The following is a 16,659-nucleotide window of genomic DNA, read 5'->3' as shown; positions in this document are numbered from 1 at the left end:
ACAGGCCTTTCAGTCCAACAAGTCCACACCCACCCTCCAAAGAGTAACCATCCGAGGCTGGAATCGAACCCATGTCCCTCTGAGACAGCAGTGCTAACCACTGAGCCACCATGCCACTGCAAGCTGTCTACGTGTTCTTAAATATAATCAAGCATGCAGTGCAAGTCCAGTGGCAATTCCCTTTCCCTCCTTGTTCAGAGTCCACGAGATCCTCAGTAGAGTTGTTCAGTCCTCTGCCACCATGTTAAATTACTCCAGTTATTCACACGACAGCTATTAACTCTTTCTGCGCCAACTATAAACGGGCCATAGTTCATGGATGAAGTGATGGATTACTGTTATTATTGCTGGACTGTTAATCCAAAAATCCAGGGAATATTCTGGGAACTCGGGTTTAAATTCTGTCACAGCAGATGATGAAGTTTTGAATTCAACGATAAAAAAATCTAGAATTAAGAGTTTAATGATGGCCATGAAACTATTGTTGGGAAGACCCATCTGGTTCATTAATCTCTTTTAGGGAAGGAAAGTGCTATCCTTACCTGGCCTGGGCTGCATGTGACTCCACACCCACTCCAATGTGGTTGACTCATTCTTGTCCTCTAGATAATAGTTATGGACAATAAATGTTGGCCTAGTCAGTGATACCCTTGTCCATGAATGAATGAAACAAAAGTTCTTTGGAACTATAACCAGAAGAGAGACAGTGTCATGAAAAGTTTTCTGTTCTGTCGAGAGTCTCATTGATCTGAAACGTTCATGAGGTTTCTTTTTCCAAAGATACAGGGTGACCACTGTATCCCCAGAATCACTTTCTGCGGTTTCAGTTACCCACAGTTTACAGCGACCTGAATATATTACACCAAATATTCCAGAACCAGGCACCAGGAGCTGCCAGGAAGGTACAGTTCCCATTGAAAAGAATGGGTTCGCTCCATCCAAGATTTCAGGCTTCCGCTGTAGGTCTTGGAACAAGTCCCCTGCAGGTACTGGGGAGGGGAGCTACTGTCCTGCCAAATTGACAGGTATCTCCCACATTCTGTGTTTTTACTTCAGCTTCTATCTCTGCAGCTCTTTACTCTTCATTCCCCGGGTTGTAAAGCGTGTACACAGGAGGGTGCTAGTTAAAGAGAAGGCCGGATTGGGGTGCAGCCTCTCCAGAAGCTCAATCACCTGCCAACATGGAGAATGGTTGTCTGGCTGTAATACTGTAGGCCTGGGCAGTGTTGGTGCCCAACCTGGAGCTCAGGGTGAGATAGCGATGGGCATTGGTGGGAGATATCATGGTCGGGTGAATGCAGATGGGATAAGTGCTACATTTTCTTGATCTCTGGAATTGTGGTAATGTCACAGGACTTCTGATCCAGAGGCTCAGAGTTATGCTTTGGGGTCATTGGCTCAAATTCCATGGCAACAGGTGGAATTTTAATTGAATTAAAGAAAACAAGATTTGAGAGCAAGTCTCAGTAATAGTAGCCATGCACACATTGTTGCCTTTGATTCACCAATGACCTTTAGGGAAGGAAATCTGCCATCCGTACCTAATCTGACCTACATGTGACTCCACTACACAACAATATAGCTGACTCTAAATCCTCTCTTAAATGGGGAAGTCATTCAATTCAAGAGTAATTGGGGATGGACAACAAATGCCAGCCTTGCCAGTGATGTCACCAACCTTCAAATAAAGGAGAAGTGCAGGATGGTAGGAGATCGGGTGATGCTATAACTGTTCATCAGGAACACAATGTGAGGTAATGACAGCAAAGCAATTCAAAATAATAGATTAAAAGAGAAAAAATCATTTCACAAAAACTGTAAGAAATACACAGTGGGTCTAAATGATTAGTGAACCAAGGTATGTTAAGCCTTCATTGGAATTCTCCATGTGGTCTGTTAATACCTGAGATTTATGAAATCAGAACATTTGGGAACAAAAACAGGTCAAACTTCCTAAAAAGTCAGGATAGCACAAAGGCGTATCCATGAAAGTTGATCACATCAAGTTAGCAATGAAACTTTCAACAAAATGGAATCACCTAAAGCTTTGGAGTCATAAAGACTTTTATGAAATGTAGCAGATCTGATAAAGATATGAGATCTGGTAAAATCTGTTTAAGAATCTGTAATGAGATATTTTTCAGTACCTCAATTTGGACATGTTCTGGAATGTCTTGTATTCGTTTCTATCCTGGTTTTAATATGAATTTAAACCTTAATAATTCAAAGTTTGCGAGGAGATTTGTAGCTCGGGTGCTCGTTGTTGTGGTTCTGTCTGCCGAGCTGGGAATTTGTGTTGCAGAAGTTTCGTCCCTGTCTAGGTGACATCCTCAGTATTTGCGAGCCTCCTGTGAAGCGTTTCTGTGATCTTTCCTCTGGCATTTATAGTGGTTTGTACCTGACGCTTCCGGTTGTCAGTTCCAGCTGTCCGCTGCAGTGGTCGGTATATTGGGTCCAGGTTGATGTGCTTGTTGATTGAATCTGTGGATGAGTGCCTTGCCCGTAGGAATTCCTGGCTGTTCTCTGTTTGGCTTGTCCTATAGTAGTAGTAACAGAGAACAGCCAGGGAATTCCTACAGGCATGGCACTCATCCACAGATTCAATCAACAAGCACATCAACCTGGACCCAATATACCGACCACTGCAGCGGACAGCTGGAACTGACAACTGGAAGCGGCAGGTATAAATCTTTATAAATGCCGGAGGAAAGATTACAGAAGCGCTTCACAGAAGGCTCCCAAGCACTGAGGATGTCACCTAGACAGGGGACGAAACTTCTGCAACACAACTTCCTAGCTCATCAAACAGAACGACAACAAACCTTAATAATCATTTTATATTCACATTTAAAATTATTTATTAAGATCATTTATATGGAAGTGACAACTCTGCAAAGTAAGACCTATATGATATCATAAAATGTTGTCATTGTATCATCTTCTTCCTTTGTTCCATTATAATGAATCAATTCTGCAGTAAAAAAAAATTGATTCATTATAATGATGTCCTGCATCATTGAGGTCATTAATACTGTGAGGGGACATGACCTCTGCTGGTTCACGCACCCTCTTTCAGAATGCAGCTACTCAGTGGCATTCTTGACCCTGGCACCAAACAAAGTACCATCATTACGTCGGGACTGTGGGCAAAGAAAAGATTGTCTGTTTTCCAAACTATAGCAATATGTATCATCAATTCTTTTGAACCTTCTGTACAAACCCTGTACACTGAACCATGTTCTGGCTCTGGTTACGCTCCCCAAAGGAATAACAAAACAAAAAGGACTGCAGTGATGTCAACATATAACTGAACCAATGACAATTCCTGTGCATCGATTGTCCAACAACACCATGGGATTGCAGCTCAGTTAAGTGGACACTTGCTTTTCCATCCTGAAGTTCTGGGTATAAATCCCACTTCAGATTCAAGCCCCAAGACATGGCGGCTGCTCGACTACAACACTGAGGCCGTGTTGCTTTGTTGGAAGTGCTCTCCTGCACTTGCATTACTTGGAGGCTGCAATTGTCTGTTTGGGTGGATTCAACAAAAATCCTTGTCCACGTCACAGGAAATGGCCTGGAGTTCCTACATGTCACATAACTCAATGGGACTGAGTTGCTCTGCCATCTCTCTATTTATTGGACTCCTATCTAAACACCACAGCTTGTATGTTCCTCCAGACAAATTAATATCTATTAACCACAAAACGTGTCCTTTCAATCTCACCACATTCCGAAATTGAACAAGTCTTGAATGTTGCACTCTCTCAATCCCCTTGTGAAAGTCTGCATATGAAACATTGACTGAATTTCTTTTCTCTTCATAAAGCCCATTTCTACTTCTCAACTGAATTCCACATTTATGAAAATATTCTGGTCATCCTAATAAGTCCCTGTCTCTAGGTGCACATTAATCCATCTTGCACATAACATTTGGAAGTTTCTTCTGCTGTTGTTAAACGGCTTGGTCTATAATGGCCGAGATTATTTCTATATGAACTCAATGTTAGAGTGGCAACTCTCCAGGGGACTGAGCCAAGTCTCGTATCCAAGCTCTTCTGGGACAAAAAGAAATCCAATCAGAACAGAAGGGAAGTACAGTAACTTTTTAAAATTGTTTCAGGTGCATGTGAACACCACAGGCTAGGCCAGCATTTATTTCACATCTCTAACTGCCCTTGAGAATATGTCGATGAACTTCCTTCTTGAACTGCTATTTGCTGTTCAGCTCACTATTCAGTGGAAGGGAATTCCAGGAACAGGGCAATAATTTCCAAGTCAGGACATGGGAATGGTATGCCCATATTTTTGTTGCTATTTTTTTTCCCTCTGGATCAGTAAAAGTTTCAAAATGACGTTCCAAATTTGTAAGTGTCTTGGGGAGTAGATGTCATACATTGTGTAGATGTAGCGAGAGAGGAGGATAAACCACACAAGTTGACAAAATACACAGAAGGATTTCCTGCACAGATTCTTTTTATTGAACATTACACTCAGCAACAATTCTTACTCGCCTGATGCTGTTGGCTGATCATGAACTCACATGAAATCCAGCACAGGGTGTTGAGCACAGCACCCACATGAACTGAAATTCCTGACTGGAGCCAAGTCACTGGTCACAAACTTGAAATGAGAAACTGAACAGAACCTGCCTCAGGTACAAACACTTCAATCATAATACAGCACAAACACAGAGCAAAACAGGAACACAAAATGCAGCAGACTCCAGAGGAAGAGGGTGGGTAATGGTGAAGGGGTGGAAGATCAGTGACATTTTCTGCCTAAATTAGACAGCAAACACATGTGAAACTTCCAAATATTTAACAGCCGGATTGTGAGACTGTTGCGGTTGTTTCTGAAGCTGTTCCTTGTTGCACTGTGCAGGAGTACACCTTCCCACTGCTCCAATCACCGCCAGGGACGGTCAGGTAGCTGCTGAGACTGAAGCTGTTGTCCGGGTCACGGGACACCACGCTGGTTTGGACCTCACTGCTCGTCGGACTCCCATCCACTGTCCAGCTGACCGCAGCAAAGCCCATGGACAGTTTACTGACCAGACAAACTAACGTGCCGGCTCCTTTCCTGGACATCTCCTCATCTGAAGGCCCAAGCAGTTTTACTGAAGGGTCAGGGAGTTGCTGAGCTGCAAGAGAAAAGACAATGTTTGCAAACAAAGTTAGCAAAGGATACAGCATCATTTCAGTTTGTCCTGTGGATTAGAGCATCATTCACTGTGGGGAATTCACTTCCAACTCAATGGCTGTACACAGGTCTGTGCTATGTTGGGTCATCCCAGGTGATGTATCAGGGACACTGCAGTTGATCTCAGTGATCCCTGACTCTGATCTTTGCTTTCAAAGTTCAAAATCTGTTTTCTGTAGAACATCACTGGACCTGAAAAACTAACTCTGCTTTCTCTCTACAGATGCTGCCACATCTGCTGAGTTTTCCAGCAATTCCTTTTCTTCCTGAAAACCTATTGTGATGAGCTGTGACACTGAGCTTCATGGATTTGAGGGGAACAGACAGTCAGCGTAAAGGAGAACCACACCTGGGAGTTACAGCTCTGACCTATCCGACCATATTCCTGTTAACCTACTCCACATTCCTACATCACCGTGAATTCACCTCAGAACCTGAGCTCCAGCCTCAGAACGTGCAAAACCTAAATCAAAGCAACAAGTCTCCAAGGAGCAATGAGAGCAAACGATGACAATGAAGGAAAGGGAGCGGAGGGAGAGTTCCAGCATGTATTGGGAGAATGTGAGGAGGTGAAAACCAACGGCTTGACAAATCACCTATGAAGAAAAAATGGTTTGTGTAAGGTCTTAAATTCTATCCATTTGGCCTTTAATGTAATACTTCATTAGGTGCTGAAATAACATTTTGTTTGATGATTCTTTATGTACATTCTGGGTCAGTTTTCTACTATATTAAAAAGGAGCCACATTAAAGCAAGAGATTGTGATGAGAGAGGTGGGGCTTCCCTGCTCAAGGAGAAGGGGAGACACAGCAGAAGCATCGTTATGGTCATCGTCAGATTCCTCAGAGATCGAGGTGAGAAGAATGAAATAGAGTTCCTCGTGTGAGTGAGAGGAGACAGTGCTCTAAGAAAGTTAGGAATTTCAGTCGGCTTACAGCAAACATTGGTTTGCTCATCTGCCCCAGAAATGGAAAGGAGAAAAGCTGAGGATGGATTGGAGATGTCACGCCTGATGGCAAAGGGGGGGAAAAAGCAAGTGTTGAAGCAGGAAGTTGTAGTGATTGAAACGAAGTCAGCCAGGTGAATCTCAGAGCACAAGTTCCCTTATTGAGGCTGTTAATCCGGTCTAATCAGAGAGAGTCCTGCCTGACAGATACAAACAGGACTGTCAGAGGTTCTGTTCACTCTGAGCTGGCGCGGAGGAAGCCGGATCAGCGTCTCGCACTATGCAGCTGTAAATAAAGGCTGAAGTGATACAGGCCTCTGTGAAGTGATTTCAATGGCGACAAGACTGGGACTAATGATGTAACCATGCAAAGGTGCCTGCTAGCTGAAGCCCAACTGGACTTCGAACAGGCACAACAACTGGCTGTGTCATTAGAAAATGTGACAAGTGGAGTGTAAGAGTTACAGGGTATGCTGATGGAAATGGACCCCCTCCCCAGGCAGGCTGAGCCTGTAGTATCGCCTCACTCAGGACATATCCTGAATCGGAGGACTCTAGGTCAAACCACAGCAAAACCCTAAAACAAAGCCAAGCCTCAGCCAAACAGGTCGACGTTTTCCAGGATCCGGGCTGGCAAGCCATTGTAGATGCTGCCGGTGTGCAGGACCGAGACAGCAACAGAGACACACTAGGCCTGAAGTGAGTAAAGGAACCTGTAGTCTGGTGTTGAGGACAGTGTACACCCTAGAACGCCCACTTGCATTGGTCTTGAAACAGTTAAATTGCGGAGCAACATCCAAATCACACAATCAAAATAAGTGTCTGGTTGAATGGTCACCAGGTTCTAATGGAGGTTGCTACCAGCGTGGCTGTATCAGTGACTGCAGAACCAGTCTAGAACAAACTTCATTCTGGACCCCAACCCTTAACTTTGCATATGGCCTCGGCTAGACTGAGAACCTATACCGGGGAACCTTTTCAGGTTAAGGGTAAAACCAGTTCTGGTCTCATTTGATGGTGGGAAATTGGTTGAAAAAGATTCACCTTCATAGCCAACCATTTTCTAATGGATAAATGTTGAGCCAGAGTAAAGTCCTAATTAAATTCTCAGGCACTTTTCAGGAAGGGATCGGGACTATCACAGGAGCAAAAGACCACCTTGCATGTTGACTAGGAAGTGATTCCATGATCCTGCAAGGCCTGTCCTTCCAGAGGAAAGTAGAGGCAGACATCAGGAGGCTGGAAAGCGAAGGAATAATCAAACCCATACAGTTTATGGACTGGTCTGCACCGGTCACAAGGCCCAAAGCAGAGGAATGCCCAATCGTGTGCGCTTCCTGGACTGCGGCTAATGCAGAACACAAATACACCCAGACAAAGAAGGAAAGTGAGCAGTTATCTTTCCTGAGGGGAAGTTGCACCAATACCTTTGCTCATGTAAAATTGTCATAGAAACTGACCACTAACCCCTGGTGGGGCTACTCAAAGAGGAGAAGGCAGTGCCACCCAGAACTTCAGGTTGAATTCAGCATTGGGCTCTCAGGCGAAGTGCACACAGTTACAAGTGGGAACACCGTCCGGGAAGCCAAGTAGAAAATGCGGATGCATTGAGCTGCCTCCCACCAGCAGATACACCAATGGTAGTGAGGCCACTGGTAAAGTCCGTTCTGGGTTTAAACTTTCCGGAGTCCCTTCCGGCCACCGCTACAAATATCGGAATGTGGACACAAAAAGATCCCGTCCTGGCAAAACTATAACAGCTGGCGCCGATGGGGGAAACATCAGAAGGGCCATCACAGCCTGAAATGAATACTTTCCTGGACACGGTGAGACCAAGATCACTGTAGAGGATGGCATTTTATTATGGGGAGTGGAAGGGAGTGTCCCACGCAAAGGACACTATCAGTTCCTGACTGAACTCCACCAGGATCATCCAGGGGAGTCCAAGATGAAGATGTTGATGAGAGGTCATGTCTGGTGGCCAGGATTGGATGCAGGCATAGCCACGTTGGTGGGTCAGTGTGCAGAGTGCCAACAGGGATAAAAATTACCATCAGCAGCAGCAAACATCTTTTGTAATACACAGACTTTTGGAAGTCTTGGTCACAGACAAGTCTTGAACACCAGGTCAGCTGCTTACCATCCATTGTCCAATGGGCTGGTGGAAAGCCAGACCAAACTTAAGGCAAACTTTAAAAACACAGCTTCCCCTTTCACTCATTACCAAACTGTCCCGGCTCCTATTTGATTATCTGACCACCCTCTGGCAGCTACAGGAATAGCTCCAACAGAGTTGCTATTGGGGAGAAGACTCCACACCAGGTTAAAGCTTATCCTCCCGGACCTGGGGAAGGGGGAGCAGGAAAGTGAAACAGCATCAGGAACATCAACACTGGACACAAGACTATGCCAGGCGAGAGACACAGTTTACTTCAGAAGTCAAGGTTTGGTGCCAATATCATGGAAGTGGACCTGCATGAGTAAGAGGCATGGCTGATGAGAGGTCAGGTCCTGTCATGTACAAAGTTCAAGTCAGTGAGCTGGTCCTGAACAAGCATGTGGACCAGATGAAAGCTGCAAACTCACAAAACGTGACAGGGTCAAATACCTGGTCCCCAAGATCAGCCGGAAAGTCTACAGGAACCCGTAACTTCACCCCCACCCCCTCCGACCCGCCATCTGTCAGAGTCAGAGACAGACACGGTGGATGTTGCAGCCTCAGCACCGTAAGCACCTGAAGAAAAGGAGCAATTTCTTCCAACACGCTCCGAGTGTGAGAGTCAGGCTGTGTATCCGAGGCTGAGTCGGAGTAACCGGACCTGGTGGGTAAACCCCCACTACAGATGGTATGAGAAAACAAACAGGCCTCTGTCCCCGGACAGAGAGGGGGATGGATGTAATGATCGTGATGGGGTCAGCTAGGTGGCCCTCATAGAATAGGAGTTTCCTTAGCTATGCTGTTGTTAATCTGGTCCAATCAGGGGACACTGGGTGATGGGTATAAATTGGAGTGCTTACAAATGTCATTATTACTGTCTTGGCAGGTTTGAAACTGGGATTTGAAGTTCTTCACTTCCCTGTAAACTGGTTGAACAGTCAGGTTTGGGACCTGGCTTTGCCACTCCTCTCCCTTGTAAAATTGCTGTTTCTTTGTATACAGCTGTTAATGTTAATTATTTCATAAACTGTGAATGGTTTAATAAAATGTAAAAAAAAAAGTGTTAAGACATCCTGGTCATTCAGAGCTGGCTCTTTGGGGGTGGGGATGAATCCAAAAATAAATACATAAATAACCAAACAACCAACCAGGAGTGTCAGAGGTTCTGTTCACTATAAGCTGGCTCTGAGGAGACTGGATCAGTGTCATATACAATACACCTGTGACAGGATACTGGCCTCTGCTAGACTTATTTCAGAAGATAACAAGAGGTTCCAGTTCAGTGCAAAAATAAAAAAACACAAAGTTATCAATAGGCATTAAAAATGAGAGACAGGACCAGGCTCAGGAACTAAACTGGCATTTTACTGAGTACTGCATTAGCAATGCTTGGTTTCGGAGAATGATTGCTTCTGATATTTGGCAAAATTAATAATGGGTTTTGTGTAAGCACATTGCTTTTTAGTTGAGTAGCAATGACAAAGCTTCAATTAATTAATTCACCAAGAAATGCTTTGAGGCATGAAAATTTTAAAAAACATACCAATGAAGTTTCTTTCTTTTGATTGCACATTTTAAACAAAACCAACAGAACTAAATTTAACTCTGTTCCCAACATTGCACTTTCAAAGCCTTGAAAAAAAATTAGACAACATTCTTAAATATGTGCCACCACCAAATACATTAACTAATGTACAGCATGCTAAAAAGCAAAAAAGATTTGGTCAAATCAAAGCACTTATGAACAAGAACATTATTATATACGAAACTATGAACTAACAGCCAATGTCAGAAACAGCACAAACTCAGACAGGCAGCACCAAGAGTGATTGCTCTGCTTCTGCTGCTAGACTCTGGAGAAACAACCAACATTTTCACTCAGGTTAAGAAACAGGCATGAGGAAATAATTAAGTTTCAATCAAGTGTCTAAATTCACACAGTTAGTATCCACAGAGGGAATTCTCAGCCACTTACCTGCAACAAAGAGCTTGGTCCCTTGCCCAAACACACACACACTGATGTTCTAGGGTTCAGTCCATACAGTTATCCAGGATCCTGGAATTGGAAAGAAAACACCTTCAGATACTCCAGTGCCAGCATTGGTCATGTATTCCCAGTGTCCCAGATGGTGTGGGACAGTAAGGAATAACCTCACAACAACATCCACACACTGACATTAAAATGTCATCAACACTCGGTAATGGGCAGTGATTTCAGAAAGTTACCAATTATGAAATAACGGGAAATGGAAAATATTATACCCAAGAACATTAAAGTTATTTATGAAATCTTAAATATTAGAGTATTTGATCCAATACAATGATATTAGGAGGACATTATTTCCGGATATCAGTTTTTGTGTTACCTTCTGTCACTGTGAGACATAAGCACTGGCCGAGCTAACCCACTTGTAACAGTAATACACGGCGGCATCATTCACCTCCACGTTTTTGATGATTAACTGGTAAATGTTGTGACCGTTGTTGACTGTCGATGTGAAACGGTCGCTGCTAAACCCAGACCCATAGGTAGGCGCACTGAGCGAGTAATGGTAATAGAGGATCCACTGAGGAGCTGATCCTGGTGTCTGCTTGTACCAGTACACGGTATAGCTATCATCCGTTCCAATGTTACAGTCCAGTGTGGCCGTGTTCCCCGGTTTCACAGTCAGTTGTGCAGGCTGAGTCAGAGTCTGACACTGTCCATCTGTAAAAGAGCAAGGATTAAACATCAGAAATGGACCCTTTTAAAGGTGACTGTAAAACCCCAATCTGCTGCTGTGGAAGGAGCAGTGTTTTACTTACAGCCCAGCCACACTGCCAGGGAACAGAGAAAGCACAAGATCCACATCATTTCTGTCAATGAGCTGCCTGCCTTCAGCGACTGTATCTGGGACAGACTGTGGCAGCAGGTTCCCATTGAAGCCAGTTATAGAGCCCTTCACAACCGGAAGGAAATCCGTGCAAATGAGAGCGATTCACACTGACCAACCAGAGCAAGGATCTGAAACCCGCCCATTCAGGCTCAGAGATTCAGGTTGATGCAGTGATGCCTCAGTGCGACTGGAATCGCTGTCACATTTTACACTGAAGCTCATTTATTGTCTGATATTTCCCTTTATGTTTACTGCATCTCCCGACCAGCCCTGGAGTTAAAATTGTTCTTCACACCTACCATCAAAACATATCTTTCTGGCGTAAATTATTTGTTGCTCTTGTTAATAGGTGAGATTCCCAACAGTGTGGAAACAGGCCTTTTGACCCAAGTCCACACCAATCCTCCAAAGTGTAACCCACCCAGACCCATTTCCCTCTGACTACTCCACCTAACACTACAGGCAATTTAGCATGGCCAATCCACCTAACCTACACATCTTTATGGGCAGCACGCTGACACAGTGGTTAGCACTCACAGCACCAGAGACCTGGGTTCAATTCCTGCCTCAGGCAACTGTCTGTGTGGAGTTTGCACATTCTCCCCACGTCTGTGTGGGTTTGCTCCGGTTTCTTCCCACAATCCAAAATTGTGCAGGCTACACTAAATTGCCGACGTGGTCTGGGTGGGCTGCACGTTTGTGGGTCGGTGTGGATTTGTTGAGCCGAAGGGCCTGTTTCCACACTGTAAGTAATGTAATCTTTGGACTGTGGGATGAAACTGGAACAAATCCACACAAACACAGAGAGAATGTGCAATTTCCACACACAGTCACCTGAGATTAGAATTGAACCCAAGTCCCTAGCACTGTGAGGCAGCAGTGCTAACCAACATACCATCCTGAAGAGCGTTTAAAAATCAGCATGTTGTCAATCTTTTTTATCACATAATGTGTATGTTCTAATGCCTTCCTGCAGGAAAATGGATCTGCAACTTGGTACAGCGAACTTCTAAGCATAGGCTACTTCCTGAATGTCTGCTATACATAGTCCTTATTTAATTTGTAGCCAAACTTGAGGCAGGATTGGAGGTAGAAAGTGAATATTTAGTTTCCAACATCATTCCCAGCTCCAGCTATTTCAGACATTGTGGGTCTGGGCCCAGCAGGGTAGGGCAGGTGCCCAATTAGACTCTGTTAGGGTCTTGTTAACACTGAACTAATGGACATTGATGAGTCACTTCCAGCAAGTCTCCAACTTCCAGTTTGTGTAGGGGCCTGTTTGAATGAGGAAAGGCCCTTCCTGCCTGCCTGGGTATTAGAGCAACTGTGAAGGGGCTACACTCCATCCACCCATAATTCACGAGGACCCTGTCTCCAGGCCAGTTCAGAGGATCCCTCTGTGAGAATCCCAATGTGTGTGTGTTCCCAGCCTCCAAGAGAGGGATTGGAGCAGAGTGACATTCCCAACTCCTGTATCCCTCCCCAGGGGGAATATCCAGCCTGAGGTGTTGGTGAATCCCCTCAGTTAATGTTTGGATAATTTTGCTCTGTCACAGTTTGTGTGAACATAAAAGAGCTGAGCATGTGACTAGTTAATGATGCACCTACTTGCCACCTAACTATCAGACTCTAACCTGCTATTGACCACCAGGTGACCAGTTACACAATTAACAATATTGCCCAGAATGGTGAATATGATTTAGACAATAAGTATATCTGTTATTTCCATGGAACCCGAACATTGAGAATGAATGGAACCTCATGGGAATGTTGAAGGAGTTTGAATGAAGCTGCTGAGCAGTCAGTTTCAGCCAATCAGCTTTCAGTAGTTGCGGGTGGTTTGTGCCGTCCAATCCAGCTGCTCCGAGTGGGTGAAATGAACAAACACCTGGCCCCCAGCAGGAACTGGGGCCTGTTATTTTAAGCAGAGGGACTGTCCAGAACACAGTCAACCTCAATATAACATCATTTTACTGCAGCCGTACCCAAATCTCTCAGATTCCTTTCCACCCATTTAAGTAACAGAAACATCACTGTTTAAGGAGGCGAACCAGTTCTGTTCGGAATCTATGGCCTGGTCAGCTTTGCATCAGCTTATTTAAAAACTCCATGTGAAGGGAAAGAAAGAATATAGATGAATCCTACACTCTGATTTGTCACATTGTCAGTTTTGTCGAGTTTTCATTGTGTCTGTTCATGAGTCCGAGCAGCTTTCTTGTGCTATGGTTCAAACCTGCCTCATTAATGACTGACCACTCCTCTATGGTGCCCCTCCTGTCCAATACTAGCTGACCAGTCAAATAGAACTTCAACAGCACTGTCACCTTGCAGGGGACTGTGATAAGATGCCTTCAGGTTGGAGATGCCAATCCAGAGCTTGCAGTTCTGTCCTGGTGACCTGGGAAAGTGTAACCTGCACCAATACTGACCCTCACTCATCAGGATGAAAGCCCCTGGCTCTCCTGTATCTTGGACAGCATCTGAGAGACCCAACAGCTGTGACCTCTTCAGATGCTGCATTGAGGAGTCTTACAAAATACTTCCAGATCGGGTGGGGAATGGGACCTGTGCTACTTTGTCAGCAATTGTGATATTTGTGACCCACAGTTGCCTCTTTTACAGTCAGCTGTGATCACTTCTGCAAAATTGAGATGTCTGTCTGCAATTTGCAAGGATCAGTAACATGGTGGCCATTGCATATGGCCAGTATTTGCACCCAATACACATGTACGTTGCATGTGTTTCACATGGGATGGTGTGAGGTAAATGATGTGAACCTGTACTCCACACGCCAACAGAAATGGAGTCCTCCTTTTACCCATTGAACTGCCTCGGACTTCACCCACACGGATGTGATCCCAGCCATTTATCATTCACATGGATTGACAGATGTGGAAGGGAAAGCAGGTCAGACTGGACACCATGATTTCAGGCTCCGCCTGGAACACAGGTCCAACCAACTCATGAACTTACTTGTCCCTTTACCTGCTCTCCCTGCACAGCCTGTTGTTACTAAATCCCCACACTTTGACAGCCACCACATTTAATTGAGACTTTAATGTTCCACCATGCCCCCCCAAGCCAAGTCACGACAGTTTAGTGATGTCTACTACCAAGCTGCACGGTTCCCCTCTGGAGGCCACAGTGGTGATGACTGTCTGTAACTCCCCTGCCTGCAGTATCCCATGCCCTCACGTGCACAATTGGCTCTGCCATTGCTCTTTTCAAGACTATCCCCATCCCCTTCACCATCTTGGTACTCTCCACAAGCCAGGCTGCAGCTGACCCTCCCCACCATTGAGTCCCTCCACCTCCCAGTCACAGCAGTGCTTCTGGTTCCACTCTACCCTCCTTGATTTGCATTTTATTGACCCCAGGACTGACCCCATCCCTTTGTCCCTGCGTACACAGTGTGGTTGCTGCAGCATTACCCTGGCAGCTGCCTGTACACTCTGAAGTGCAGAACTGTTGGTGGATCAGAGATGTGCCATGATGATGAGGAGAGCCTGGCAGGTGTTGATGCCACATCTATGGATGTGGGGGGCATGTGGCCAGTGCCCATGGAGTGTGCCCTGAGGTGTTGGTGCTGGGTGTCCAACATGGAGGTCTGGGAGAGCAAACACCAAGCAGCGAACTGGAGTGGCCAGTGTTTCAGAATGTCCTGAATATGAGATAATGATTATGTTATATTTTCAGATTTTCTTCTCTACCTTTGTTCTGGAAATGATCCCAGAACAGACACTGACATTCCACTTTGAACCCTGTCTGACAAAATATTCTTAACCCCTTCTCAGTGCGGTGCAGTAGCTGAATGGTTAGCACTGCTGCCTCACAGCACCAGGGACCCAGGTTTGATTCCAGCCTCAGGCGACTGTCTTTGTGGAGCTTGCATATTGCCCCTGTGTCTCCGCGGGCTTCCTGCGGGTGCTCTCACAATCCTCCCACAATCCAAAAGAAATGTGTAGATCAGGTGAAATGGCCATGCTATATTGCCCATGGTGTGATGTGCATTAGTCAGAGGGTAATGGGTCTGAGTAGGTTACTCTTCGGAGGGTCAGTGTGGACATGTTGGGCTGAAGGGACTGTTTTCACACTGTAAGGAATCTAATCTCATCTCACTCTGTTTATCTCTTCCAATACATTTTAATTCAATTCATTATTCTTCACCCTTTTCCACTGCCCCTTTGTGATCTCCTGTGTAATAGTTTGTCAAAGGCTTTCTGGATGTCCCTGTATTCCAGTTCCATGCAATGTCACCACCTCTCACCACATTTCATTCTGGAATCTGAGTTATACACATTTTGCTACAAACTGTTTGTGTGTGGAACCCGAATTTAAAACGACAGCTCATAAAGAAAAGCAATTGGAAGAACAGTGAGTGATAAACAATCTTCCAAATCGGGCCTTTCACTGTATTAATGAAGTTAGAGTTGTTCCCTGACCTGACAGCCTGACCCCACTGAGGTCAGACAGTGTATATCACTGGCACCCAGGTTAACCTTTGGTGTGCACCAGATGGGAAACACCTGTCAGAATCTTCAGATGAATCTCAAAGATGTGATTTAAAGAACCTCAAAATGTTTGAAATTCCTTTCCTTTTCCAGCCAGGCCCACCTCATACAGGTTAAAAACAGTGACTGCAGATGCTGGAAACCAGATTCTGGATTAGTGGTGCTGGAAGAGCACAGCAGTTCAGGCAGCATCCAGGGAGAAGTAAAATCAACGTTTTAGGCAAAAATCTCACACAGTCACAGCTTCAGTACTGGAATTCTCTCAGCCATTAGGAAAGCTAGGAAGACTCTCGTGGGCTAATCCACCTCTTGACCACATTCACTATTCTTGAGTTCTCAGAGTCAAACAGCACAGAAAAGGCCCTTCAGCCCATCGAGCCTGCACCAACAATAACTACCACTAAACCTGCATTAATCCCAATTTCCCACACTTCTCCCGTGGTTGTCCGGTGTGCAGGAGGTTGAGGGTAGTGAGGTCAGGGATAGATTTACAAGTCGCGAGAGGGCACTGGCAATGAAAATGTTGGTTTGACATGTGTGTAGCTCAATGCCAGGAGAATCCAGAATAAGGAGAGTGATCCTGGATTGTTACCTGGGATTTGGATGTTGTCACCATTTCAGAGATATGGCCAGAGGAGGGACTGGAGTGGTTGTTGCAGCTTCTGGGATTTAGATGTTTCAGGAAGAACAGAGATTAGATTAGATTCCCTACAGTGTGGAAACAGGCCCTTCGGCCCAACTATCAACACCGACCCTACGAAGAGTAACCACCCTGACCCATTTCTTTTGACATGCCCCTAGCACTATAGGCAATTTAGGATGGCTAATTCACCTGATCTGTACATCTTTGAATTATGGGAGGAAACCGGAACAACTGGACAAAACCCACGCAGACACGGGGAGAATGTGCAAACTCCACACAGATAGTCGCCCAAGTCTGGAATCGAACCTGGAACCCTGGCACT

At 45.1% G+C, this 16,659-nt stretch overlaps 1 protein-coding gene across 1 annotated transcript; it reads right to left on the bottom strand.

The window, feature by feature from the left end:
- Window positions 1-4,468: 4,468 nt before the first annotated feature.
- Window positions 4,469-11,194, bottom strand: LOC132828928 (immunoglobulin lambda-1 light chain-like). The gene is made up of 4 exons (XM_060846131.1): window positions 11,113-11,194; window positions 10,692-11,014; window positions 10,283-10,331; window positions 4,469-5,143 (listed from the first exon to the last, which is right to left on the bottom strand). The coding sequence occupies exons 1-4, from the start codon at window positions 11,159-11,161 to the stop codon at window positions 4,821-4,823; spliced, it is 744 nt and encodes a 247-aa protein (XP_060702114.1). The 5' UTR covers window positions 11,162-11,194; the 3' UTR covers window positions 4,469-4,820.
- Between the last annotated feature and the right edge of the window lie 5,465 nt (window positions 11,195-16,659).

This window comes from Hemiscyllium ocellatum, chromosome 28, assembly GCF_020745735.1.
Source record: "Hemiscyllium ocellatum isolate sHemOce1 chromosome 28, sHemOce1.pat.X.cur, whole genome shotgun sequence".
NCBI lineage: Eukaryota > Metazoa > Chordata > Chondrichthyes > Orectolobiformes > Hemiscylliidae > Hemiscyllium > Hemiscyllium ocellatum.
The sequence above is the reverse complement of the archived record's forward strand: the minus strand, read 5'-3'. Positions and strand labels throughout refer to the sequence as shown.